The following is a 25883-nucleotide window of genomic DNA, read 5'->3' on the forward strand; positions in this document are numbered from 1 at the left end:
CTCAACGGAGTATTTTTGCAATTTTTAAATAGGCTTGCCACCTAACAGCTGGACAAGGTGGCTCGCTCTGATACATACCTGTTTAACTGGAAATTAACGTGGTGGCAGCGCCACCAAAAACAGCTGTATTTTTTTTCCGACTGCCCGCCACAACACTGAAGAGACAAAAGCAAAGGAAAGACCGGCATCGCGGGGAAGAAGAGGAGAGGCAAGTAAAGACAATTATTGGAGTGGTCTTATCACTGAACTCCTCAATGTGCAGGTTAGAGGGTATCGTCGCCACAGCATCCACCATATCAGCAAGACAACATTGATTCAGTGACGGCCGCCGTGACAGTTGTCTTCTTGGCAGCTAGTTCAGATCTGTACGCCAGTCGCTGCAGCGGGGAAAAGACACACGTAAGTGGCACAAACAGCACATTTCCAGGACTCGTTTGCAATTAAATCGACCCTCCATGTTATAGCATGCAACGCTTAAGCCTCCAACTACCACGAAAGCTCGCGCAAGGCCTTAGCAGAGACTTGAACACCAAAGCGGTTAACTTTTTGCAGCGCCAGCAGCAGCCGCTGGTCCGAGCAGCTTTAGCGAAGAAGTTGCCGACGCCAGCACTACCATTCGCGATCAGACGATATTCGGAAGGCAAGAACAACGCAACTTTGGGCTCGGTAAGCGCTGGAGCAGCAGTCCAAAAAAGAACAAAACTAAATTTAAACTAATTCACTTGAGGCCTGCACACCAGCTATATTATAATCGTTCGAGTGTTGTTTTTTACGTGTGATTGCAATCGTGTGTTTCGCATAGTTTTTTTTTGCTTGCTTCCGTGTGCGTGTGTGTGTTTTAAGAACTTTCTGTGTGTACTCGCGCACATGTGCTCGCCGAAGCCCCGCACAGTCGCAGCTTCTGTGCCATGTGTTTTTATTCGAATTAATTATGAAAATCCAATACATTTCGGAAGAGTAAGGTCAGTGTAGTTAGGTTCAAGGTCAGCATTCAAGCGGTTCCCAACACTTTCCACGAAATGTTTTGTTTTTGTCTGAAAAAGGTCCGAAAAAGTATTATTTCTTTCAACACAAATTTAGCTGGAGTATGGCTGTGCGCTTGCTCAGCCTTAAACTCGTTCAGAGGCCTGCTCAAATTTCTTTGTTGTCAGCTTTTTCTTTGTTACACTTTTTTTTTCGCCAGACACCGCATCAGGCAATGGCAATGGCCACAAAATCGAATTTCATCAACAAAATGCTTTTGTGAATTGTTTACTCAGTGTGTTCTCCTATGGCAACAAATTCATTCGCTGCGGGAACTTAGAAACGGTTGCACATATCAGCGCAAGAACCTGAAAATCTCTAGACTCTAGAGTCTAGATCAAGGTAAAGTGTGAAATTCGTGTGGGGGGGATAACCAGTGTTGGTGTGCACCCGATTAATGGCTGCTGCCAATCCTACCAACCATCGTGGGCTTCAATTTAATGCGAACTAATATTCTATTAGTATTATTTGTTGTGTAAAATATTCAAAAATAACTTTGTTTGTTTTTGTTGATTCTTTATCGTTTTTGTTTTATTTTGCAACATACGACAACAATTTCTTTGAGTAAAGTCGTGTATTTATATGGGCGGAATCAGTAGCTATTTCGTTTCTTAAAAATATAAAAAAAATATATATTGTATTAGCTTCAAGAACAAAATTGATGCTTACCAAGTTCTAGCCGTTTGCGCCATATGTTGCCAGAGATCCTCAAAGGTAGGGATGCAATCTGCAGCAACGAATTGTGTCTTTCAATATCTGTGCAAATTCTTTGAAGTCATCAGCAAAACTTGAAAGACAAAAACGCATTCTTACCCAGGGATCAGTTTTGCTTATCATATTTCCAGTAGATGAATGGAAGGTAGAGGCAGCCAAAGTTCTCTTCCATTATCTGTGAACATATTTACTTTGCGTGAGATCATGGAACTTGTTAAATGCATTTGAAACTTACCCAGGGATCCATGGGGTGGCTCTGGATATTGAAAGTACGTCCATCTGTGCATGTGTGTGTGTGTGTATCAACAGCTGCAAAAATATATAAATTAAGCAACGAAATGTGTGAGCGAATGGGCAAAAATGTGTGCACTTACTTATCAGGTTTTTCCTTGTATTTTGTGCTGAGTAATGAGTAATTTCGGAACTGCAAGTGTACACATTTGCATCGCAGTTGTAGAACTCACCAACGAACACATGTGTTGGCGCTCGTTCGCCTAAAAAACCATCAAAATCCAGCTGGCAACAATGGCCACACCCCCCACTGCGCCGGTGACCATCACACGGCGCTCGTTGGTCAGGGCGCGGCTGTACAACGAACCGCAGAAGAGCAACGATCCCGATACAAGTAGAGTGATTGTCATTACGGGATGCGCTGTCAATGGAATCAGCCCCAAGGCACACGAGTTGATAAAGTGCGCCTGTATGGCCCATTCCGCGTACTTTCTGGCCGACTTCTGCTCCACGATTGTTAAACGATTCAGTTGGTTTTTGCAGACCCGCAGCATTATCACGCTCGAGGCAATTGACAGCCCAGCTAGGGGCAACATTTTGAGCGGCGAGCGGAGCTGTTGCTCGAGGCTCTTGAGCAGCAACGCGCTGGCCACCGGCTCCATGTCCTGCGGCACAATAATCTGCTTAGGGCGTAGCCCAGTCGTTTGTAGAATGAGTTGTCCGGTGTAGCCGAGGGCCCGGCTTATGGGATTGTCAATGAAAACATTATCAAACCAATTTTCTGCTGCCATTTTGCTGAATTTTTCGTCGTTTAAATTTTCAACTTTTAAAACTTTTGAAACAAAATAATTTTGTTGTTGTGTTATTTTCAAAATAATTTGATGTTCTCTGTGTGGCTGAACTGCTGATACTGATAAATGTGTGCTCGGATTTGGGGAGCAAACAAATTTTGGATACTGCAGGCCTACTGGGGTCTCAGAAGATGTTTCTGGAATGAATTTTCGTCAACTAGGATTTGTTTTTGCCGCTTTCTGGAGCTTCTGGAGTGTTCTGTTGTCAATAATAATCATTTTTTACGTCAGCTTCTATGGGTGGGGTCTGTGTCTTATCACTTGGCTGACCTCTTCACCCGAGCCAAAGCCAAAGCCGGGGACAGCGATAAGCTCAAGGCTAATACCAGCCACGGTACGTGGGGGGTCCCAAAGACAGGAACACACCCAAGACGCACTTATTAAGGGGCCACAAATATGGCTAAAAATAATCGAATCGTTGCCATGGCTGCATCAGCATTCGCATCGATCCGTCGATCAGCGCCTTATCGCCAGAACTTTTCCTTTGCTATTTTGAACCCATTGAACCCAGCGCCCAGTCCTACGTATTTTTGCAACATAAATATTTGTGTGCCGCTGGCTGCTGGAGCGTTGTCGTCGCGGGCAGCGCCTTGCACTGAACGTCAGAGCATTATCGTTCGTTGCACCGAGCGCAACGCATCGCATCGCATCGCCTTTGCTGCACTTGTCAATTAATTTGTTTTGCTTGTTACCATGAAGAAAATGGAGGATCAAAAACTGCTGCAGGCCACGCTGGAGGACAGCGATCCGGAGCTGGCGTGTCTCATCAAGAAGGAGAAGGAGCGCCAGCGCGAGGGACTCGAGATGATTGCCAGCGAGAACTTCACCTCGGTGGCGGTGCTGGAGAGTCTGGGCTCCTGCCTCACCAACAAGTACTCCGAGGGCTATCCCGGCAAGCGGTAAGCAATGGTCTTAGCACGTCCTTTGGCCTGACTAATCCTCGAGATCCTTTGGCACAGCTACTATGGCGGCAACGAGTTCATTGACCACATCGAATTGCTGGCCCAAAAGCGCGGCCTCGAGCTGTTCAACCTCACCGAGGACCGTTGGGGCGTCAATGTGCAACCGTATTCGGGCTCGCCGGCGAACATGGCCGCCTATGTGGGCGTGTGCCGTCCGCACGATCGCATCATGGGCTTGGATCTGCCCGATGGCGGCCACTTGACGCACGGCTTCTTCACGCCCAACAAACGCATCTCGGCCACGTCGATCTTCTTCGAGAGCATGCCGTACAAGGTGAACCCCGAGACGGGCATCATCGACTACGACAAGCTGGCCGAGGCGGCCAAGACCTTCAGGCCGCAGATCATCATTGCCGGCATCTCGTGCTACTCCCGCCTGCTCGACTATGCGCGCTTCCGTCAGATCTGCGACGATGTGGGCGCCTACCTGATGGCCGACATGGCCCACGTTGCCGGCCTAGTGGCCGCCGGGCACATTGCCTCGCCGTTCGACTACGCCGACATTGTGACCACAACCACGCACAAGACACTGCGCGGCCCACGCGCCGGCGTCATCTTCTTCCGCAAGGGTGTGCGCAGCATCAGGCCCAACGGCGACAAGGTGCTGTACGATCTGGAGGATCGCATCAATCAGGCCGTCTTCCCATCGCTGCAGGGCGGACCGCACAACAATGCCATCGCCGGCATTGCCACCGCCTTCAAGCAGGCCAAGTCTGTGGAGTTCAAGAACTACCAGGCGCAGGTGATGAAGAACGCCAAGGTGCTGTGCGCCGCACTCATTGCCAAGGGCTATCAGGTGGCCACCGGCGGCACTGATGTCCATCTCGTGCTGGTCGATGTGCGCGGCGCGGGCCTCACCGGCGCCAAGGCGGAGCTGATACTCGAAGAGGTGGGCATTGCCTGCAACAAGAACACCGTGCCCGGCGACAAGTCGGCCCTGAATCCGTCCGGCATTCGCCTGGGCACGCCAGCACTGACCACGCGCGGCCTGGTCGACAAGGACATCGAGCAGGTGGTCGCCTTCATTGATGCGGCACTCAAGCTGGGCGCCGAGGCCGTCCAGGCTGCTGGCAGCCCCAAGCTGGCCGACTACCACAAGGTCGTCGCCGAGGATGCAGCCATCAGGGCCAAGATCGACGAAATTCACAAGTGTGTGATCGCCTTCAGCAAGCAGTTCCCGCTGCCCGGCCTCACGACCTTGTAACGCATTTTCCGCTCTTACTTTCCACTCCTTTTTGCTGCTGTTGTTCATCCAAATTGAAACAATAATTAAATTGGTTGTAATGATTCCCCAACGCCCAGCTGTGAATGGAACTAGTAGTTAAGATATTAAACACAATGAAACAACATCAACGTCTCCAGTGCGTGAACGGAACGGGGGGGCAGCGATTCAGCGATGGGTGTGCCAGCTGCATGAGTGCCCAACTTATCACCTCGCTAAATATGCAACAGAACGAACACTGAACGAAGCAGATGTCTCCCTCCACACTGCAAATTGATCGTGCTGCAAACGAATGTGTTTTGATCTTCATTTCTAATTGTCCTAATCGAAGCTCCTCCCAAGCTGCTCTCCAATGGTTAGCGTACACAGAACTCGTGTGAGTTTGCCTCAATTTTGCCTAAATTGGTCGATAATGCATTATTATTGGAAGAAAAAACAAGCCAGGGGCCTTGCAACTAGATGGATATAGTCGCATATTAGCCGACTATCAGATACCCGCTGCTCGCGCTCATTTTGAAGAGTGTAGCAAAAGTGGATGGCACACAGAAAGGAGCATCTCCGAGAGCCCCCAAATCGAACAAATCAAATTATTCTTTGCCACAAAAGACTTGCCAAAGGTTTTACTTGGGCAACCAAACGGGAATTTCTTTTGAATTGCTGCGCTTAAATTTAGTAGGCCCCACCGTCTGGTAAGTCATCTTCTTTCGGCCAGCAGCTACGACAGTCCATCGAGCGGCATTGAGGCAGCTCAAGCACCGGAAACACAGGCCTCTTAAGGGCTTGAACCGCTGGCTCTCCTAGCAACTTCCTGAACAAAGGAGAACTGCTGCCAAATAGCGGATATGAAAATACTTTTTGTGTGTGTCTCTTGTCTCTGTTGTGATTAGTTTCAGTGATCGCTGGACTCGATTTTGATGAACTCCTTGCTCTGGCGCAGATCGCGATGGAAGCGAGAGTTGTGCGTGGACAGGGACCACTTGGTCTTGAAGCTCTTGATGCAGATGTAGCACTCGTGCTGCTTGTCCTGTATCTCCGAGTGCCTGGATGCGATGTGTCGCCTCAGCGCATTCGTTGACTTGAGGCGTCGCTTGCAGAAGTGACAAATGAGCGGCATGAACAATGCCTCGCGCACTGTCTCATCCTCGCCAAGCGGATCGGTATCCGCATCCGCACGTAGTCTCGTGCCAGTTTCACTTGGGGCTGCAACACACAAAAAGTGAGAAATGGTTTTAAATATTATTTTACTCGCTGCTGAATCCCAGCCCCAATTTGAATTGATTTTCTTTCATTTAAATGGTTTACACATGTATTTTTTTTTTGTTTACTTCTCTCGCGCTCTCTCTCTCTCTCGCGTGGACATAGCTCCTTCTCTGTCTGGCTCAGTTTAGCAAAAACACGATTTAAACTGAATAATCTAGTCGTAGTTTTTCCATCTATTCATACATATTATATACATATAGATTTATGTACTTAGGCTTATTGCGTGGGTCTCTCGGACTATGGGCACTATGGCCCTGCATGGGGACTATCTCAACGAATAAAGCATAAAGAACTGCATTTAATTATTCTAGCTTTTGTTGTTCAAAAAAATGATATTCAAAATGAATAACAAAACGTTAAGAACAATGTAACTGTTTCTGTGGCTAGCTTTTGGAATCGAAAGTGGGACTGGGACTGAGACTGCGATTGAGATCTGTTTTTCGTCCATGCAGTGGCCATAAATTGAATTATATTATCGCATAGCTCTAGCTATAGATCGCTACATGTAGTTAGGTGTGTGGATCGTTAATATTTAATACGTATGAGTTGGTTTCATTTCACTAGATAATCTTTAGTATGCATCTCTGTGTCAGTGCTTGCTTTTGGGTGTGCGGAAAATACTTTCAACCTTAACTTAGAGTACAGACTATCATCTGTCTGGAACTGGGACTGCAACTGGGTCTAAAAACCTACAACTAATTTAGCTACTTTACAACGACTGCAATTTACTTCTACTACTGCTGCTGCTCCTCCTAAATCTCTCTCTCCTGCTTGAACACAGAATGGCCAAATATGAAGTTTGCTTTTTGTACACAATTGGGTTGAGCAAAGTACACATGAATCGAGTTTTGTTTCAGCTTGAAGCAAGAGGAGGATGCATCTATAAGTGTTCGTCTGTGTGTTTGTTTATACAGTTGCGAAAAAAATAATAGCACCACTACAACACATTTTGTTCTTGGACAAAAAAAAAGCAATTACTGTTGCGATTTTTTAAAATTTTTAGTTTTTTCATATAGTTAAGTATTCACCATTAACAAACAAAGTGTTGCCTTTCTTCAAAATTCTGTCTTTATATTTTTTTTTTGAACTTTACGTAAAAATACCACGAATATGGCGAAAAAAATAATAGCACCGTTAGCACTATTTTAAGTGAATATCCGTAATTTCGCGGAATTGACTTTGTATAAACCACGTATTTATTAGTTTTAACTAATATTTCATTGTTTCTATCATAAAAGCTAATAATAATCATTACAATAATACGTGGAAAGCTCTGAAATGCGAAAAGGCGCGACCCTTGCAAAAAATTTATGTTTGACGTAAAAACTTGCAGAGAATTTGGTCAATTGGTAGGCAGTTTCAATAAAATGATTAAAAACGCCTTAAACTATGAAGAAAAGCGTAAAACACGTGGATGAAAACGATCTATGACCCCTTTTGGGGTCAAAAGGCTGATTCGCGAGAGCAAGAAGGTTCCCTTCAAGGCTGCTATCGAGCTTAAAAAAAGAGCTTAAAATAAAAGCGACGGGCTAGAAAGTTTGGAAATATCTTAAACAACATAGCCTAAAAGCCTGTTGCCCAAAAAAAATCGCACTTTTAAACGCCAGACAAATTACTAAGCACATGATGTTTGCAACGGAGCATGACAATTGGACATCCCTATAATGGCGCATAAATTTTAATGTCAGATGAGTAAAAAGTGTTTTATTTACTGAAAAGGGATCTCGATCATACTTAAGACGTTCAAGGAACACCAGTACACCAAAGAAAACCATTTAAAATAAAAGGTTGAATTTAATGGTATGGGCCTGATTCTCTTACTATGAAGTAGGGCCAATGCATTGACTATAAACCATCATGGATCAGCACGTGTCCTTGAATTTCATGGAGACAGTAATGCTACCCTTTGCAGAATACGAAATTCCACTCGTATGGGTCTTTCAAACGGAAAATAGCCCCAGCATGAAAGCAAAGGAATGGTTCGGGGCCAACACTGAACGTGTTAAAGTGGCCTGCACAGTCGCCTGACATAAAACCCATCGAAAATCTGTGGTCCGACGTCCAGAAGGCAGTTGCTGATTCCAAACCAACCACTGTCGGATCACTTTGAGAACAAATTCAAGAGTCCTGGTCCAAAGCTCCCCAAAAGCTATGCCTGGACTTAGTGGATTCCATGCCAAGACGCTGCGCAGCTGATGTTGCCAAAATAGGACACTGAATTAAATCTTGAATGATAAATATACATTTAGAATTAATAGTTCAAAAGTGTTAACTAAGAAATTCGTTACTTGTTGGTCATTTTTTAAATTTTAAATCCATTTTTCAAAAGTGGTGCTATTATTTTTTTCGCCTAATTTTACGAGTTTCTCTAAAGTTCCTTAAATAACTTAAAAGTCTTACAAAAAAGGTGATTTTTTTTGTTGTTCCCAGATTTGTAAGAGTCTTCCCTTTCTAAAAATGTGCTCAAAGTTTCCTTAAAGTTAAAAATGTGAGTTGGGCAACTATTGGAAAATTGCTTGTGGTGGTGGTGCTATTATTTTTTTCACAGCTGTATATACATAATGGTCGGTATTTGTACTCTGCTATCTAATAAGAACAACAAAAAAAAACAGGTTGCTTTTGCTGCTGCTACAAAATACATTTTACATACGAAATGGCTTGGTCAAGGATGGGGGATTACCAGCTCTCCACGGACTCTTGACTGACTCTGACTCGGGGCCTGGCTTAATGTAATATTTATCGCTTATCGTATAACTATAATGGATGTGTGTGTGTGTGTGTATAAACTAATGCTATTTTAGACACATATTGCTAGTCATTTGTTAGACGTAATGCTCCTCCACTCCACTCCACACTTTTGCTTTGCATTTTGGAGTTGCTTCTTGACAAATTTTGGCTAAGTTTTTGTATGAGTTTTTGTTGAATGATGAATGATAGATTGGTGGATTGCTGGTTGATGGGTGGACTTTGTGTTTGTTTTGTGTGTGGACTGGAAAGAGTAATCTTTCGAGTTTCTATTGCTACTTGGACGTTATGCTCTATATTTATATCTTGGAATCTCTCTCTTTCGCTCGCTCGCTCGCTCGCTCTCTCTTTTGGGTTCCTTATTTAGTTTCGTATGCTGCCCATATTCATCATATTGAGGCTGATGTATGTCTCGGCAGTCGTGCAGATTGCCGTCCATCAGTTCTCCGTCTTAATGGTAACCTTCTGCTCGTGCGAGATGCGTATGTGCTCCCCGGAGGCTGTATTTATTTTTGAAATTCTTATTGCAGAGATCACATTTGCGCGGCGGCTGTGGTGTGTGTTGGGTGCGAATATGTCTCCAAAGATTAACCGTGGTAATAACCATTTTGCAAAACTGACACTCTGTCCACTTATTATTGGGCGAATCTAAAAATATATAGAAAATACGTACACAATCAATACAAAGACAGTTGGTTGGACCTAAACTATACATCTATGCACCCTCAGCTGCTCGCTTTTTCCTTGAAGACATATTCGACAGCCACAACAACAACAGCAACAGCCACAACAACGACTCTTACGACATGTGTAAATGGGTATACGGGTAAGTGGGTTACAGTTAAGGCAAATCTACAGAGCATAGGCTAGAGCCACTTACACCACAAAAAACTTAAAATAACTTAACTTAAAAATCAAATCAAATAAGGCTAAGGCCTAAGGAAACAAACGATGACGATCCTTCGATCATTTAATGCTTCGTAAATTATCATTAGCTGAGGTTGCGTCCCATCTACCGTACAGTCGCTGCCAGCCAACATTCATCAAGCATTAAACACACATTTGGCATGATCTTGAAATGATTCAAACAATCAACAAACACTAAAACGAATGCAAAAAGTAATAATAAAAATATACAAAATGAACAAATGATATTTCGTGTGTGTGTTTTGCCACCAATTTACATGTAGGTCGAGGGAGAGAGAGAGGGAAGAGAGATTCCTAGCACAAATTCCCTGCCCAGTCGTTGGTCGCTCACTCACCATTTGGCGGCGCATTGTTGCCCTTGCTGTCCGCCTTGACCGGCGTCAGGGACACCGTAGTCGCGGCAACTGCCGACGGGCTGCCATCCTCCAGCACAGCATGGGGCGTGGATGTTGCACCCGTCCCACTGCCCAACAGGCGGGCTGCAAAAAGAGAGAAAGGATTGGCATTCAATTCGATGAGCTGCCGCCGCTGCTGCTGCTCGAGTTTACTCACTCATTTCGATGGCTATTTCGGCGTTTTCCGCATCCGCTTGATATTTCTCCTCGATCTCGGACTCGGTTAGTATCTCGTATTCGGATGAGTATTGGGCCACCGTCTGCGCTGCACCGGTGGTGGCATCCTGCGACGTCTGCGGCGTGGCACCATCCGACAGTCGATCGTCCACCTCGCTCACAATATAGTCGGGAATATCCATTTTGACGGCACCACGCAGAAAGGTCATATCCGAGGCTACAAGAACGATTCAACGATTACATTTTGCACACGAATTTGCTGTGGAATATCGTTTGATTTACTTTTAACAATTGTCTGGTCATCCTTGCTGGCATAGGCGACCGTTTCGGTGGTGTAGATGTTGTCATCGTCGTCGGAGAACGTCAGTTTACGCTTCTTGGCCGCTGACAGTGCCACAGCATTCGTGATGGTCAAATGCTGTGGCGTTGTCGGCAGTGGGTGTGATTGTTGTTGTTGTTGTTGCTGCTGCTGCGATTGCTGCTGCTGCTGTTGCTGTTGCTGCTGTGGTGGTGGCGCCGATTGCACCTGGATGTGTTGTATTTGAGTGGTTTGTACATGATGATGCTGCTGCTGCTGCTGCTGCTGCTGTTGCTGCTGCTGTGACTGAGACTGTGCCTGCTGCTGCTGCTGGACCTGAAGCTGGGCGGCAGCAGCCACTTGCGTCTGAACCTGACTGACAGCCGTTGCCTGCAACAGTGTGGCCGTGGGTATTTCGATGGTTTGCGTTGCTGTCTGCGCCTGTGCCACACTGGGCACCTGCTGCTGCTGTTGTTGCTGTTGCTGCTGCTGCTGCTGCTGATCGTTCACCGCTCTTATGGTGCTGGGTATGGTCTTGATGAGCTTATGATCGCTGAGCGGCAACGTTGGCAGCTGCGGCTTCTCCTTCTCCTCGGCGGTAAGGCCCTGGACGGCAAGCAGCTCGGCTGTTTGCAGGAACGATTGCAGTGCCTCCTGCTGTACATTCACCTCACCCTACAACAAAAAAAGACACCGTGTGAATGAGTGTGTGTGTGTGCGTGTGTGTGGTCGGTCGTACCTGGTACATAAACTCGATTATCGAGTTGAGATCTTCGAATTTGATAAACTTAAATATAATGACTGGATGCGGATGGGGATTCTCCTTGAAGATCTCCTTGAAGTATGACGAGCACGAGGACAGCACCACCTTGTGCGCCTTAATCTTTCTGCCATCCACGCACAGGGTGACATCGACGAAGTCATCGTTCAGCCGGTGGTTGTCCAGGGAGTAGGTCAGGTGGCGCAGATAGTTGTTCCACCTCAGCGAATATTGCTGTGTCGTGGCCATCTCCGCTACTGACTAATCCAATTAACCGCCAATGCAAATGCAAATGCAAATGCACTTTGCAGGTTGTTTGTTTTTGTTGTTCTTTTGTTCTTGTTGTTTTGTTTTGTTTTGTTGTTTTGGTGTCGCCGCTTCCAGCTGGTGCGTACTGCCAGCAGCCTAGAACCTCGTCGTGGCCCAACCACCACCGGGGTGGCTTGGGGCACCTTTTTGGAGCAGCGCAATCGACCCACCAGTAGGGTACCACCAAACAAAATATCCACGGGCACGGGCAGGCAGGCCGCTACCCTTTGCCACACACAACTGTTCGATGATCAAATTTCGTGTTAATTGCTGAACGATATCGTGTAATTATATTTCTGCTCGCTTTACCGCTATCTCTCGCTCGCACGTTTTTGATTATTTGCTCACTTTTGTTGGTGTTTGCGGCTAAATTATACACGACTTTTTTTTATGTACGCTGCGGCCAAACAAAATGCCACCATTTTGTTTTTTTTTATAATCAAGAGGTAATTATCGATAGGATATACCAAAAACCCTCAAAAATATACCTTCTGTTTTAAAAATATACCGTAGTATTAAATCATATTCCTCGATTTTGATGTTCTAATTGATATTACTAGCTTGTAAAGACTTTCGCCACTAATACAATAATTTAATCCGATTGAAGAATCAATTTTGCTTATTATAAATACTCCTATTTATTGGATTGTATGCCTTATGACCTTATATTTTACAAATTTGTATTTGAATTTTTCATTCAAATCACCCCCTCTGGAAGCACGGGAGCTTTGTCTTCAGTATGTAAATGTGTGTAAGCTATTCACAGTGAAACATCTGGATGAGCCATGTTAACTGATATCAAGATAGATCTCCAACACAGATTGACCTGAGATTTTCAACATTTCCTCAACACCTTCTTCCTTCTCACAAGGGGTCCTAAATGTTGCCTTATTCCGTGCCCATGTTGAGGAACATTTATGTTACTATCGTGGTATGCGCAAATTGCACTAGATGGCGCCAGTACGCTATCCTGAGATGCCAGATGGTTGCAATAAGACGGTTTAAATTTGGAAAAAAAACAGCCATTTACCAGTACCAAAGAAATGTATTTAATTATTTTCTGTTACAATTTAGTGCTACTACGGATGAGGTAGGTGCTAAGCGGAGAAAGAAAGTAAAAAAAAAAAAAAAACAGCTAGTAGTGTGTGTGGCGGAGCCTACCAAAGGCTCACAACAAATCGGTAGATAAGGCGCAGCAAGAAGCTATAGACAATGGCCCGGCAGAGATAGTCCAGCACATAGAAGATCTTCATGCGAAAACGGGCACTCTTGCTGCTTATGGGGCTCTCGTGCAGCAGAAACTCCTTGGCGCCACGAATGGCGTGCTGAAAGAACTCCACATAATCGATATTTGCATGCTGCATAAATCCAAAACAATCACTGCAAAGAGGGCAAGAGATGAACAGGAGGACTACCGACTCGACTCGAAAGCCAACTTACATTTCCTTCTCAGGCACCAGATTGTGCAGGGCACGAAAATTCTGATTCTGAAAGTGCCACTCCGTGGCGGCAAACACCTGCAGCGCACTGAAGGCAGCAAAAATGCGTCGCTGCAGCTTCATGAGGCTGCAAATGGATTGGATATGAGAGTCCTGTGTCCCTGGTGGGTGGCATTTAACTTACAAAGGCTTCTCGTTGTACAGCCGCAGCAGAGTGTCCACCACAACAGCCATCAGCAGGTGCATGGTGCAGAACTATAATCCACAAACGGAAGAGTAATCCAATCCATTGTGAGTGCTCAGCGCTGCGGCACTTACCCGTACGAAATGCAGAACCGGACACAAGGTCATGCTGCCGCCGGGCAGCCAGAGCGTCTTCTCGAAGGGATTCTCACGGATGTAGGTCTTGCCAATCTCGATGACCTCGCCCATGGTGATGGTCGAGATATTGGCCGTGGCACAGTTGACCACATAGAGCGGCTTGTCCTTGGCCCTTGCCTCCGGCTCGACCAGGAACTTGTACGCGGCCAGGATCAGGCCGCGTGCCACCACATCGGCGGGCACGAAATCGGAAACGATGTTGGGATCGCAGTTCTGGGAGCGCAGGATGCCCACGCCGCAGGCAACCAGCAGGCCGGTGGGGCCGTTAAAGTTATCCGCCCAACCAGGCACAGGCTCCTCAATGGTGGACACCACTGTAAAATGCAGAGGGAATAAAATACAGAGCGTAGCCCATGTGCGGGACGAGTGATTACCGATAGATGGCCTGAATACAAAGATGGGCAGCTGATCCTTGTACTCGTTCACCACGTGCTCGGCCAGACTCTTCGTGAAGGTGTACGAATTGGGCTGAAAGTTGCCATATCTGCCAATGGGTACACCAAGAATTAGACGAATTATAGATAGATAGATGGATCCCTCACTTGAGGTTGAATATGTCGAGGGTCTCCTCGTCGTAGGTCTCCGCCAGCTTGATGGTGGTGCGCCAATCGGCGAGCGGCGGATAGATGCGCTCCTCCACCTCCAGCACGCTCGGATTCGAGTACGTGGTGGACACGTGGACAAAGGCACGCAACTTCTTCCAGGCCAGGGCCAGTTTGACCAGCTCATGGGTGCCCCGGGTGTTCATTAGGATGGCAGAACGCAGCGGATCGTCGAAGCTAGCAAGAAGCAAACGAGACAATGATTGGCAGCAGCAGCAGATGACATCCCGCCTTACCGTACACTGGCCGCCGAGTGATAGACAATGGTCACATTGCGCAGCCGTTCCAGATCCGCCGCACTAATGCCCAGGCCCAGCTGTTCGACGTCGCCGGCAATGGGCACAAGCTTGGACCACGCATCCGGCTGCTCCCTGCGCAGGCGGTCATACAACTTTGTCTCCCCCTGCAGCTGCAGGCGCTCCTCAATGCTGTGCCCCTTCTTGGGACGCATCAGAAGGTAGATTCTCTTCAGGCTGGGGCATGATCGCAACAGCTTCTCGATGAGGGCCTTTCCAACGAAACCTGCGGGTGTCCGTGTCCATCGTTTGTTGAGTGTTTCAATATCAAATGGCAAATCAAAACCCACCCGAGGCGCCGGTTACGAAGATTTCGTGATCCTTAAAGGCCGCTGCAATAGACATCTTATGGCACCGCGCGGATCGCTGTCCCAAATCGTTCTGGATCGAGGCCGTGGCCGAAGTACGGCCCTGCCCGGCCGGCCCGTTCCCGATCCCAGTTCCGGGCATATTCAAATCGGGAACCGCACACTGCCGACCCCCGTCGTCTCGAGGTCGCATGAATATTCAGGGCCCCAGCCCAGCGTATTTACATTGTTGCCGCTGTGACAGTGGATACATTATAAAAGGGACCAGGATCGTGGCTTAGCATTTGTAGCTGATCCTAGGTATCTTTTGGACAAACACACATTTTCGTGTCTACAGGTGTCGAGCGCCTCCAAGCCTCTCTTCTTGGCGGACATCTCTGTAAATCGAGGCAACATTTCACTGTAGCTCTTATTTCAGTGATTTTCGTGCTTTCCTCACCGCAGAACGCATTCTAGAACAAATTTCCGGCCACTGTTCGAGAACCAATAACAAAATGGAAACGTTGAACCCCAAAAAACGAAAAAACAAATAAAATTAGAATCAAAAGAAGAAAGCGCCGCAAGAGAATTTTACCGTTTCACGCGCTCTTTTCAAAAGCAAGCAGTGTGCCCAAGTCCTAACTGTGTGTGTGTTTTATGTGTGTGCGTGTTGGGGTGCTCCTTGTCGTTTCCCTCTGCATGCACTCCGCCTGCACGTGTTTCAATCTTAATCAATTTCGATCCAAAACTATACAAACAGTTTGTGACAGCGTATTTTTGTATATCTTACTTATGGGCTGCGCTAAGCTGCTCTTTGTATAGTTTCTAACACTTAAAACGGCACTTTAATCGCAGCGACATCGATGAGGAGTCCACTCTCTTGTAAGTCATTAACATCGTGTGTGTGTGTGTTCCTTTCTTTGTGTAAATACGCCACAGGCGTCTGTTAAAGTGTTCTAACAGCTGTTAAGCAGGTTTGAAAACAATCCACAGCATCAGCTTCGAACCTCAGGTCACTGACCCCCCCTATGTTCCCAACCAGCCACCCTTCGATAATTTCCAAAGGCATTCCCCAACCATGAGACAAGATATGTATGTTCGCGCTAGTTTTGGTTGTGTGTTTTTAGTTGCATTTTCACAATTTAATTAACATTTTCAGGCGTAAACTTATCATTCGATACGCATGCAATTAGAAAAGTATACAAATAAAAAAATTACACATGTATTTCATGTCGTATGTATGTATGTATGTATGGGGTACCGTATGCAAAAAAAAACTCTTTTGCAGTCGACGCCAAAGCAGCAACAACTGATTGCATCCACATTCATGTGTATGCACGTACGGGTATGGGGGTATGTGTTTTGGAGCGAGCGGCTTGCCGGCCGGCGAAAGACAGCGAGTACGAGAGCGGGTGGACAAGCAGAGAGCGCAAGCATTGCAGGAACAGGAGCAGAGCAGAGTGCGAGTGCAGGTATTGAAGACGGGGGAGAGACAGAAGAGAAGACGAGCTTGATTTTCTTTCGTTTTCATATTTTTGTTTCACTTGTTTTTATAATTACATCATAATTAAAAAATAATACATAAGGTTGCTTTTTAATTTTACAAAACGCTAGTGTGTTGTTTGTGTTTTGCTTTCATTTTTGTTTTTGTGTTGTCTTTTTTTTGCTTTGGGGAAATAGAATGGTTCTTCTGGATGATGTTGAATGTTCTTATGGTTGTCCTTGTCATGCCGCAGCGCTCGACGAGGAAGCCGACTCCACGCACTCTTGTGTGGTGTGTGCGTGTGTGAGTGAGTGCAAGGGAAGTGCAAGTGTGTCCGTATGTGAGTGTGGGTGCATTTGTGTGAGTGTGTGTGCGTGCTCTGTCCGTGGAATGGCAGATAATGCTGTTCTAGTTTTCATCTCAGTTTTTTTTGTTATATTAGGGATATTCAAAAAAAAAAACAAAAATACATATTATATCATATCTCATGTGGAATAAATTAATTAATGCTAGAACACAACACGGAGCCGTCTCCCCCCACCCACACACAAGGGATGAGCATTCTCTCCGCAAGTGTGTGGGCGTTGGAGCCGGCTTGAATGATGGTCTTCTTGTTGTGCTGCACTCCTTCGACACGTCAAATAAACTGCCGACACTACTCGCACTCGCTCTGCTTCTTCCTGCGTCGCCGTCATCCTCTTCCTCTCTTACGCCCAAATTCGAGTCGTCCACCGACAGACTTAGAAGCACTTGCGGTGCACAATGGATGGGCCGGACTCGTCGTACTCCTGCTTGGAGATCCACATCTGCTGGAAGGTCGACAGCGAGGCCAGAATGGAGCCACCGATCCAGACGGAGTACTTGCGCTCTGGGGGAGCAATGATCTTGATCTTCATGGTGGATGGGGCCAGGGCGGTGATCTCCTTCTGCATGCGATCGGCGATGCCAGGGTACATGGTGGTGCCACCGGACAGGACGGTGTTGGCGTACAGGTCCTTACGGATATCGACGTCGCACTTCATGATCGAGTTGTAGGTGGTCTCATGAATGCCGCACGCCTCCATTCCCAAGAATGAGGGCTGGAACAGGGCCTCGGGGCAACGGAAACGCTCATTGCCAATAGTGATGACCTGTCCGTCGGGAAGCTCGTAAGACTTCTCCAATGAAGAGCTGGAGGCAGCGGTGGCCATCTCCTGCTCGAAGTCCAAAGCGACGTAGCACAGCTTCTCCTTGATGTCGCGAACGATCTCACGCTCGGCTGTGGTGGTGAATGAGTAGCCACGCTCAGTGAGGATCTTCATCAGGTAGTCAGTCAGATCGCGACCGGCCAAATCCAGACGCAGGATGGCGTGAGGCAGAGCATAGCCCTCATAGATGGGGACGGTGTGAGAGACACCATCACCAGAATCCAAGACGATACCGGTGGTACGGCCGGAGGCGTACAGGGACAGAACAGCCTGGATGGCCACATACATGGCGGGTGTGTTGAATGTCTCGAACATGATCTGAGTCATCTTCTCACGGTTAGCCTTGGGGTTAAGAGGGGCCTCGGTCAGCAGAACGGGGTGCTCCTCGGGGGCAACGCGCAGCTCGTTGTAGAAGGTGTGATGCCAGATCTTCTCCATATCATCCCAGTTTGTCACGATTCCATGCTCGATGGGGTACTTCAGAGTGAGGATACCACGCTTGCTCTGGGCCTCATCACCCACATACGAGTCCTTCTGTCCCATGCCAACCATGACACCCTGGTGACGTGGGCGGCCGACGATCGATGGGAACACGGCGCGGGGTGCATCATCTCCAGCGAAACCGGCCTTGCACATGCCGGAGCCATTGTCGACAACGAGAGCAGCAACTTCTTCGTCACACATATTGTAAGCTGCAAGGATATACAAAAGGGAAAAAATTAGTTCCGGTTAAACACTCGCGAGGGAGGGATGGGGAACAGGGTGAATTGCGAACAAGAGGCTCAGGGCCCCACCCCGAAAGAAAGAACAGCCAAGACACAAGGCACTTGAATGCCGGTGCAAAGGAGCGTGTTTCTATCAGTGTGTGTGTGTGTGTATGCGGCAAAGGCGCTGTAAAATGGCGGCCGCAAAAGAAGAACACAGAAAGAGAGGAAGAAGCAAAATTTTCTACGAAAGCCGGCAGAGCACAATTGAGGTATCACGAGAATATTCTTTTTATTGCAAACCCAAAAGTAACTGGTAAACTTCACAGAAAAAATAAAAAAATGAAGAAACTGATGTGCTTGTATTGTGCCAGAGCTTTTGGCCACAAATTCGCGTACTACTTTCAGTGCTGCACAATTTTCATTCAAAATGAGTTCGAATTTGTAGCCACTTGATTTACCTTTTTGTTTCAAAAACGATTTTAAAGGGAAAAACTAATGCTTCGAGAACCACTTGACTGATTTCGAAAAGTTGCAACCGCACCGTTAGACCGTCGAAAGAGGAATGAACAGACCGGGCTGGGGCAGCGGCAATGCTAGTTAACAACGATTCGGTGCCTGGCTGGCAGCGTCGGCTTGCGAGATATCTGTCTCGCGGGTGTGTGTGTGTGTGTTCCGACTCGCTCTCGCCTGCACATTTCGAGCGGCTGCAAGCGCACGCGTGCGACAGAGAGCGAACGAGTCGAGTCGTCGAAGCCAACTTTTGTGACCATATATGGTCATGTTTCGAAGCGAAACGAAAAAGTCGCCTCGTTGTTCGCTCGGCGGCTCGCTTTCGCTCTCACACACACTCGCATGCTCTCGAGACTGACGCCGAAGGTTTTCTCCATTTTTGCACAGCAACGGCGACAGCGACAGCGACGTCGGCGTATGGTTGTGAATAGATGTGTTTATTGAAGCCGGCATTTTAGAGCCCCGCCGATCAAGTCTTTCCAAATAACTTTAATGACGCGATTCTGTTACTATTTCTGGCCGCCTACAAACGCTACAAACATTTATGGATTGCGATCTGCCTACGTCACAGGCGCAACAAGGCAGTTCTATAGCATTTTTTTTTTTTTGAGCAGTCAAACTAGTATGATCTGCTACAGATCTTTATTGAGGTGTTTGCGTGGGCTACAATGAACGACGTCTAGCAATTATTTGGCGAATCTTGCTTTCAGGGAAAGTTAATTTTGGGCGTGGGAAAAAGAAAGCGGTGTGCGAATTGAATTTCAAATGTCAAAAAACGAAACTGTCACCAAAGATTTTGGCCTTCTTCTTTTGCCCACTTGGGTGAAATCGTAAAATGGCGCGTGACACGCCCAGTCGTCTATAGATAAATATACACATCTATCTACATACATATCTATGCATGTTGCATTAGAATTGCGAATACTGTAGTAGTTTGTAGAGGGATATTCTCAGCTAAGACGTTGACCATTCAAATTGGAATGACTGTTGAAATGAATCTGCCATTAAGGGGTTTTTCTAGAAAACTCATATTCTGGAATGACATTCTCAGTGTCGACCTGCCGTCAAACTTTTGGGAATGACATTTTCAGTTGCGAATTTCTCGACCAACTTTTAAATCACTTTTCACACTTATCACACAAAAAAATTTAGTTATCAAACAAAAAACATTTGCACTGTTTTTATTTTTAGTTTTTGTCGCACGGTTTGGAAGGCTTTTCGTTTCTTTGCGCTGGTAGCTCTTCAAAGGGGGTGGGGGACGGATTCTCGACTTTGTGGGATCGTGTGAAACTTTTGCGTATACTTACATTTGGTCTGTTTTGTTTAAAATTAATTAAATTAATATAAATTAAGTCTTTCGGTTGAGTGTCTTTTGCGTAGACGACTGCTGGCTGATTGGAGAGCGGTGTTGTGTCGGTTGGGAATATCCACACAGCACAAGAACTCAAACTGTAATGATATGAAAACTGGTAGTGGCTTGCCGTTTTATAAAGCCAGCTTAACACCTTATCAGCGACATTTCTCCATGCCGCAGCCAAGTTTACCATATATGGGTATGAATTGTTCGCCAGTCGATTTTCAAGAGAATTTCCACGCTCAAAAGACGCGCTGCGCTGCTGAGCGAGCGCACATGGGTGTGTGCCTGTTCACTTGTGTGTGTGTACGAAATGCGTGTAGCTGCTCTCAATGGTGTATTGTTGTATGGGCTGGCGAGGGGTTCGTTCACTTTGTTTTTGGGCTTGTTTTAAAACTCGCTTGCATCGGTCAATGCGTATCTGAAAAATTCTTTATGACTCAGGCAGCTACTCATGACCGCCCAATACTCATTTCTTATCGTTCAATTCCTTAAAATTTTATTTAAATCATGAAATCTGTTTAATTAAACCTATATTTCAATAGATATCTAAGCGCTTTGTTTTTATGAATCGATTCTACCAGCTTAACAAATTGTTCACAGGTTCCAAAGCGGTAGAATATTTTTAAAGGTAAGCTAAAATCTGAAATCTTACTTTACATTACGTGTGTATGTATGTATCCTTGATTTCTATAGGTTTTACATAAAATATCTACTTTTTGTAGGGTATTCATAAGTGCATTCAAAAATTCAGTACGAGAGTCGCAAGCCGGTTTCAGCAATAACGGCGCCAGCAGCGCGCAGCTGCCTCTTCTGGCACTCTAATGCGACAACAGCGCGTTTGCGCAACAGAGATGAAGAGAGAGTCACAGCACACACTCGCAAACACAGCCTGAATGCTGCTCTCTTGCTCTAGCCTGCGGTCTGCTGCCCAAAGGCGTTGATGTATTTTTGAGCTCTGAGCTTGATAAGCCGCTGGCTGAGGCCGGCTCTCCCAAGCTCTTTAAGAGCAGAATGTTTATCAACAGCATGCAAATATTATTAAAATTTAAAAACCATCAGAAAAAAATTGCGGCAAATTGATCAGAATTTAACCCCTTTACCCATCTTTAAAAAAAGTGAAAGAGTAACTGCAGAGAAGGCAGCGAGGCTTTCGTGTGCATGAGCCTCTCTCTGCGTTTCTGTATGAGAGAGCTGCTTTTGTAACGGCAAGCACACTCTTAACATCTATTGCTCACACATGGCAATAAGCACATAAATAAGCATAGCATTTTGTTGTTGGGAGGGGGAATTTCTGTTATTTTATTTATTTGTTATTTGTTGACTAATCTGTGGTTAAACAATTTACTATTTCGAGCCAAAGTGACGCACAAAAGGAAAGACAGAAAGAACTGAACAGAACATGCTGCGCGATAAGCGAACAAGCAGGCGTGTGATAGAGAGGGACAGACACTGCGCCTCCCTCTCTCGCATAAGCATAAAAAGAAAACGACACACACACACACAACAGTGTCAATGTTTGGGCAACTGGTCAAAGGAGTGGCACCAACTGCGGCGGTGACGTCGCGCCCAGCCACAGCCCGACTTGGCAGCACCCTCTCTCTTTATCTCCATCTCGCTCTCTGCTTGTCCACAGCCACTTTTGGGTTTGTTTTCGGTTTTTTGTTGTTTTTTTTTGGAAGAAATTGAAATCATTGCAACAATTCCATTTAAACAAATGAAACAAATCACCAAATTGCATGGCAGTTTTCCAAGGTAAATACCGAAATCGGAGTTGATTCTCATGGACTTATTCGCAGACGTCAGCATATTCCAAAATTCCACTCGATTCTCAACTTCTCTCGAGTTTGAGCTTTCGTTCGAGTTCTACTTGTTGTTCTTGTACAGCGAAGATAAGTTAGCAGCGTAAAAGCAGCGGCAGCGAAATCTTATCGCCGCTTGAGCTAGCTGTCGTTGAAAATTGTCTTGCTCTAACGGTCCGGTCCGATGAATCGGTCGAGCAACTGGACCCACAAATCATTCCATTCCAGAATGCCACAAGCAAAGTGGATCTCAAACTGGTTGGAAAATCGCCATCAAAGTGTTGTAAGCATGTCGAGAGACAAACTGAAAAAGAACATCCATATCTAGCATGTGAGATTTCTCAATTAGGCGAGGAATTGGAAGCGAATTTCCCCCGGCCGCTAACCTTGTCATTGTGGGGTTATGCTGGGGAATGCAAAGTGCTGTTCAGCTAGAGAGGGGCTATAATTTATTGTCAATCCAAACATACATATGTACTTTTGTATGTGCATAAATAACTGGCTTTTTATTGAAACTAGAAATACTTAAATTTGCCAAAAACAGCGTCGTTGTTGTTGACTTTGAAACCGCTATGCACACACATTGTAGCCATGATCAACGACCTTTCTCCAAAAGTACGTAACTCGTCACGTTTTCTACACACACATGCACAAACGCCCATCAACCCGTTGCGGAGACATCAACTACAGCTACTTTACCCTCCTCTCTCCTAAAAGCTAGCTTAGATTAAGTACTGGCTAAACGAAGCATAAGCTGCAGTTTCCAGAATTTATGTAAATATTTTAATATGCGAAACTTCAACTTTTATGAGACTGCAATACATTGTTGTATACTGTACATGTCGTTTTCTCCAAATTATCTGCTGCTTGGTTTCATCGGTACTTAAACTGACAGCAGCTTTGCAGCTAATGCTATCTGGCCTGGGCCAAAGCGGAGCGCCATTGTCAAGGTCATTGAAATGTGAAAATTTTCGTTCCTTTTTCGCAATTAAATTGTTTTTCTCTCCATTTCTTGCGTATTTGTATTGCACCATTAACATACACGCATGGCCGGGGCCACTGCAACCACTTTTGGTCAGGTTTTGGAGTTTGCAAAAACATTTTCACTTCAACATTTGTTGTTTGTTTTGGTTTTTTTTTTGTTTTTGGCTATTTTGGCTTTGCATCACAATTGGCCATGGGATGGCGGAGGAGAGATAATCATTAATTGTTGTCTTAATTAGTTTGCGTGCGCTTAGACAGCGCGAGAGTGCCAGACAGAGAAGGTAGACATACTCGTTGTGGATCGTGCGTGCGTTGGCGTCGACAGATGCGAGAGGGAGATAAGCACATAGAGGCAAGGCCATGGACAGTTAGTTTTCTTAGCCCGCTAGGCGAAAAATCGTTTGGAAAATACGCACACATACTCGCTCTCCAGTCAAGGATAAAATTTATAGAAATAAATATGTTTCTTCTGCACTTTACTTTGTACATATTAGATATGATATGCCATAAATATCAGCACGAATATGATAATGCTAAATTGTTGAATTCCATTGCTAATTGCTCTGTTAATTGCACTTTACGTGGCGCAAATATTTTGGCTGCACTGGTGAAGATGCGCCATGATCGCAACGAGGAGCTGTAAAGTTGCCATTTTGTGTGTGTGTGTGTGTCTGTGTGTTGGAGTTTTGTGGCAGGAGCATCTGCGGGAAAGTGAAAAAAAATTAATAATTATTATTATTATTTTATTTGTTTTGACGTGTGCTTTCACTCGCACTGTGAACATTGCAATGGCAATGTTCGGTTAACGGTGTGCGTGTCCCCACTCCAAAATTATTTCTTTTTTCTTTGCGATCCGACGTGCTCTCTTGGTACTCTCTCTACTCATAAGATATGCTGTTATGAGGGAGGAGAACGCTTTGAATAGAAAAGTTGTACCTTCTGTCTTTGTCTGTCCATTCTATGCCTGGATGACAAACTCCCACAAGAACGATGAGTAATAAATGTAAACAGTAAACAGTAAAAAGTGGGTGTGATGTATTTTCAACGAAATCCCTTTTAAAATTGCTCAATAAAAAGGTTGTCTGGGCAGGGTGACAAAATTTCATTGAGTCATTCATTTAGTTTGCCGGTCAGACGTTACACACACACACACACACACACACACGCGCGAACATATGTACATACATACATATTTACATTGATGGAGTGCTGGATTTTACCTTTTGCGAAAGGTATGGGCAAAGGAGCAGAATCTAACTCAAGCTGTAAGGTGCAACAGAAATTGTAAAAGAGGTGTGTAAGTGTGCGAGAGACAGACAACAGACCAGACGCTTAGACGGCGGCCGACACCTTTCCCGCCGCCGCCCCTCTGACTCTAGGCTCTTTTTTTCTTGCTTCTTCTTGCACGTCTTGTCTTGTTTATGGCGGCGCCAGCTTAGGCGAGACGCGTTGTTGTAGTTGTTGTTTTCTCTACTGTTGCATTTGTTGTTGTTGCTGCTGCTGGCTTGGGCATCGCATCTGATTAGCGCTGCGGCTGGCATTGGAAGAAATGTGGGCAAAAAGTAGCAAAAATTGTACGTGGGTGGGAGTGCGAGGTCGGTCGGTCTACTGAGCAGCAGCAGCAGTGACTGGTAATCCGTCTTTGAAACTGTAGCAGCAGCAAAGCCCTGCTCTTGTCTTGGCTCTTGGGTGGACACATAACGAAGCATTGATACCCTTGCTACGCTGAAGTTTCACCTTGTAGATTTTATTAGATTTCACTTAAATAAAATACTCACAAATCGATATTTTGTCTATGTATAAAGTTTCTAAATATGACTGCATAGCCAATTAGTGAATAATTGCAGGTATTAAAGTATATATTAATTATGTAAATGAGGATGTTTTTCCAACAGGGTAATCCAGAGGTCAGTGCCGCTGGTAACTTCACGATTCATTTATAAGGTTATAGCAACATATTTGCATGATGAAGTAACTGCGAAAGAAAGAGAGAGAGAGAGCATGAAATATTATACAGTGTTTACGCCCTGGATAACCCATTGATCGTGTCTTTGTTGGGCATCCAAAGCGGGAGAACTCTCAGCTAATCTTCACTGTGGATGCAGCTAGCCACAAGAATGTGGGTTGCAAACCTAAAAGAGGCTTATAATGAACATTTCTTTATAAGTATACCTGACTAAGCGTGAGTCTGTGTTTCATTGGGAAAACATATGTATCATGTACAGAGAATAAGTGCGCCTACAGACTAACACACACACACACACACATGCCCTATTGCCGTACCCATTACCATTGCCATTCCTATTCCACTTCATTCCAGGTGATGCCGGGGGTGATGATGTTTACAGTTACCTCGCAGGTCACATGGGTATATTCAACATGCGAAAGCAATGCACGTGTGAGTGCAGCCCTCGATATGAGACTTCTGTTTGGATTCCGATAAGACTGAGTAAAGTATCCCATGGTCGATTTTGTTTATTCCGGAACCCCATAGGGTTGGCCCGATGCGGTCGATTGCCATCAGCTGGGCCTCTCCCCTACCCCTGTCACCGTCCCCTGCGTGTGAGCCACGTCAATTAAACGGACAGACAATGGAAAATTCAAATAAAGATGCCATTTCTTGCAGCATTTTCATGCCCAGTGCCGTCGACGTCGCCCGTAATTACACAAATTGAAAAGCGCACACACGTGAGCTGGCGCACATTTCTGGGTGTGTGTAGGGGAGGGGTAGGATGGCACCAGAGCAGCGTGCAACAGAAGCGGGCCAGGCCAGCCCAGGCCAGGACACACCCAGATTCGGGCACAGAGATACTCCCAGCCATATCCAGATTTTACCGGGTACAAAGCGGAAAGCATTGCGTGAGGCCTCCCAAAGCGTTGCGGGTTGGGTTCTGTTCTGTTTTGTTCTGTTCTCCACATAATGCTGGAGAAAGTACTTATGGGCAGAGATTGTGACAATGCGATAGCCAGCCCGCAT

General features: G+C 45.8%; 4 protein-coding genes and 1 long non-coding RNA gene across 7 annotated transcripts; 1 reads left to right on the plus strand and 4 right to left on the minus strand.

Moving 5' to 3' along the window:
* The first annotated feature begins 458 nt into the window (after positions 1-458).
* On the plus strand, positions 459-4989 carry LOC117903785 (serine hydroxymethyltransferase, cytosolic). Its single transcript, XM_034816215.1, has 3 exons — positions 459-666; positions 3519-3718; positions 3779-4989. The coding sequence occupies exons 1-3, from the start codon at positions 466-468 to the stop codon at positions 4983-4985; spliced, it is 1608 nt and encodes a 535-aa protein (XP_034672106.1). The 5' UTR covers positions 459-465; the 3' UTR covers positions 4986-4989.
* An 870-nt stretch (positions 4990-5859) lies between these two features.
* Positions 5860-12301, minus strand: LOC117903768 (protein bric-a-brac 1). 3 transcript variants are annotated; one of them, XM_034816195.1, is made up of 6 exons: positions 12184-12301; positions 11545-12114; positions 10790-11480; positions 10488-10724; positions 10271-10414; positions 5860-6203 (listed from the first exon to the last, which is right to left on the minus strand). In XM_034816195.1, exons 2-6 carry the CDS (start codon positions 11812-11814, stop codon positions 5893-5895), a joined length of 1653 nt encoding a protein of 550 aa, XP_034672086.1. In that variant the 5' UTR covers positions 11815-12114; positions 12184-12301; the 3' UTR covers positions 5860-5892. The 3 variants fall into 3 exon arrangements, with proteins under 3 accessions (XP_034672086.1, XP_034672076.1, XP_034672094.1); XM_034816185.1 differs by having other exon boundaries at positions 11545-12300; XM_034816203.1 differs by lacking the exon at positions 5860-6203 and adding an exon at positions 9234-9656 and having other exon boundaries at positions 11545-12300.
* Positions 12302-12969: 668 nt separating this feature from the next.
* Positions 12970-15020, minus strand: LOC117901331 (putative fatty acyl-CoA reductase CG5065). Its single transcript, XM_034812043.1, has 8 exons — positions 14883-15020; positions 14533-14818; positions 14237-14473; positions 14069-14178; positions 13632-14008; positions 13498-13568; positions 13315-13440; positions 12970-13254 (listed from the first exon to the last, which is right to left on the minus strand). Exons 1-8 carry the CDS (start codon positions 14935-14937, stop codon positions 13032-13034), a joined length of 1485 nt encoding a protein of 494 aa, XP_034667934.1. The 5' UTR covers positions 14938-15020; the 3' UTR covers positions 12970-13031.
* Positions 15021-16493: 1473 nt separating this feature from the next.
* On the minus strand, positions 16494-22004 carry LOC117903846. Its single transcript, XR_004649538.1, has 3 exons — positions 21991-22004; positions 17028-17035; positions 16494-16643 (listed from the first exon to the last, which is right to left on the minus strand). It is a non-coding gene; the product is annotated as an uncharacterized LOC117903846 (long non-coding RNA).
* On the minus strand, positions 16965-18830 carry LOC117903845 (actin-5C). Its single transcript, XM_034816304.1, has 3 exons — positions 18785-18830; positions 18715-18748; positions 16965-18241 (listed from the first exon to the last, which is right to left on the minus strand). The coding sequence occupies exon 3, from the start codon at positions 18231-18233 to the stop codon at positions 17103-17105; it is 1131 nt and encodes a 376-aa protein (XP_034672195.1). The 5' UTR covers positions 18234-18241; positions 18715-18748; positions 18785-18830; the 3' UTR covers positions 16965-17102.
* Positions 22005-25883: the final 3879 nt, after the last annotated feature.

The sequence above is a fragment of the Drosophila subobscura genome, chromosome A, assembly GCF_008121235.1.
Source record: "Drosophila subobscura isolate 14011-0131.10 chromosome A, UCBerk_Dsub_1.0, whole genome shotgun sequence".
Lineage (NCBI taxonomy): Eukaryota > Metazoa > Arthropoda > Insecta > Diptera > Drosophilidae > Drosophila > Drosophila subobscura.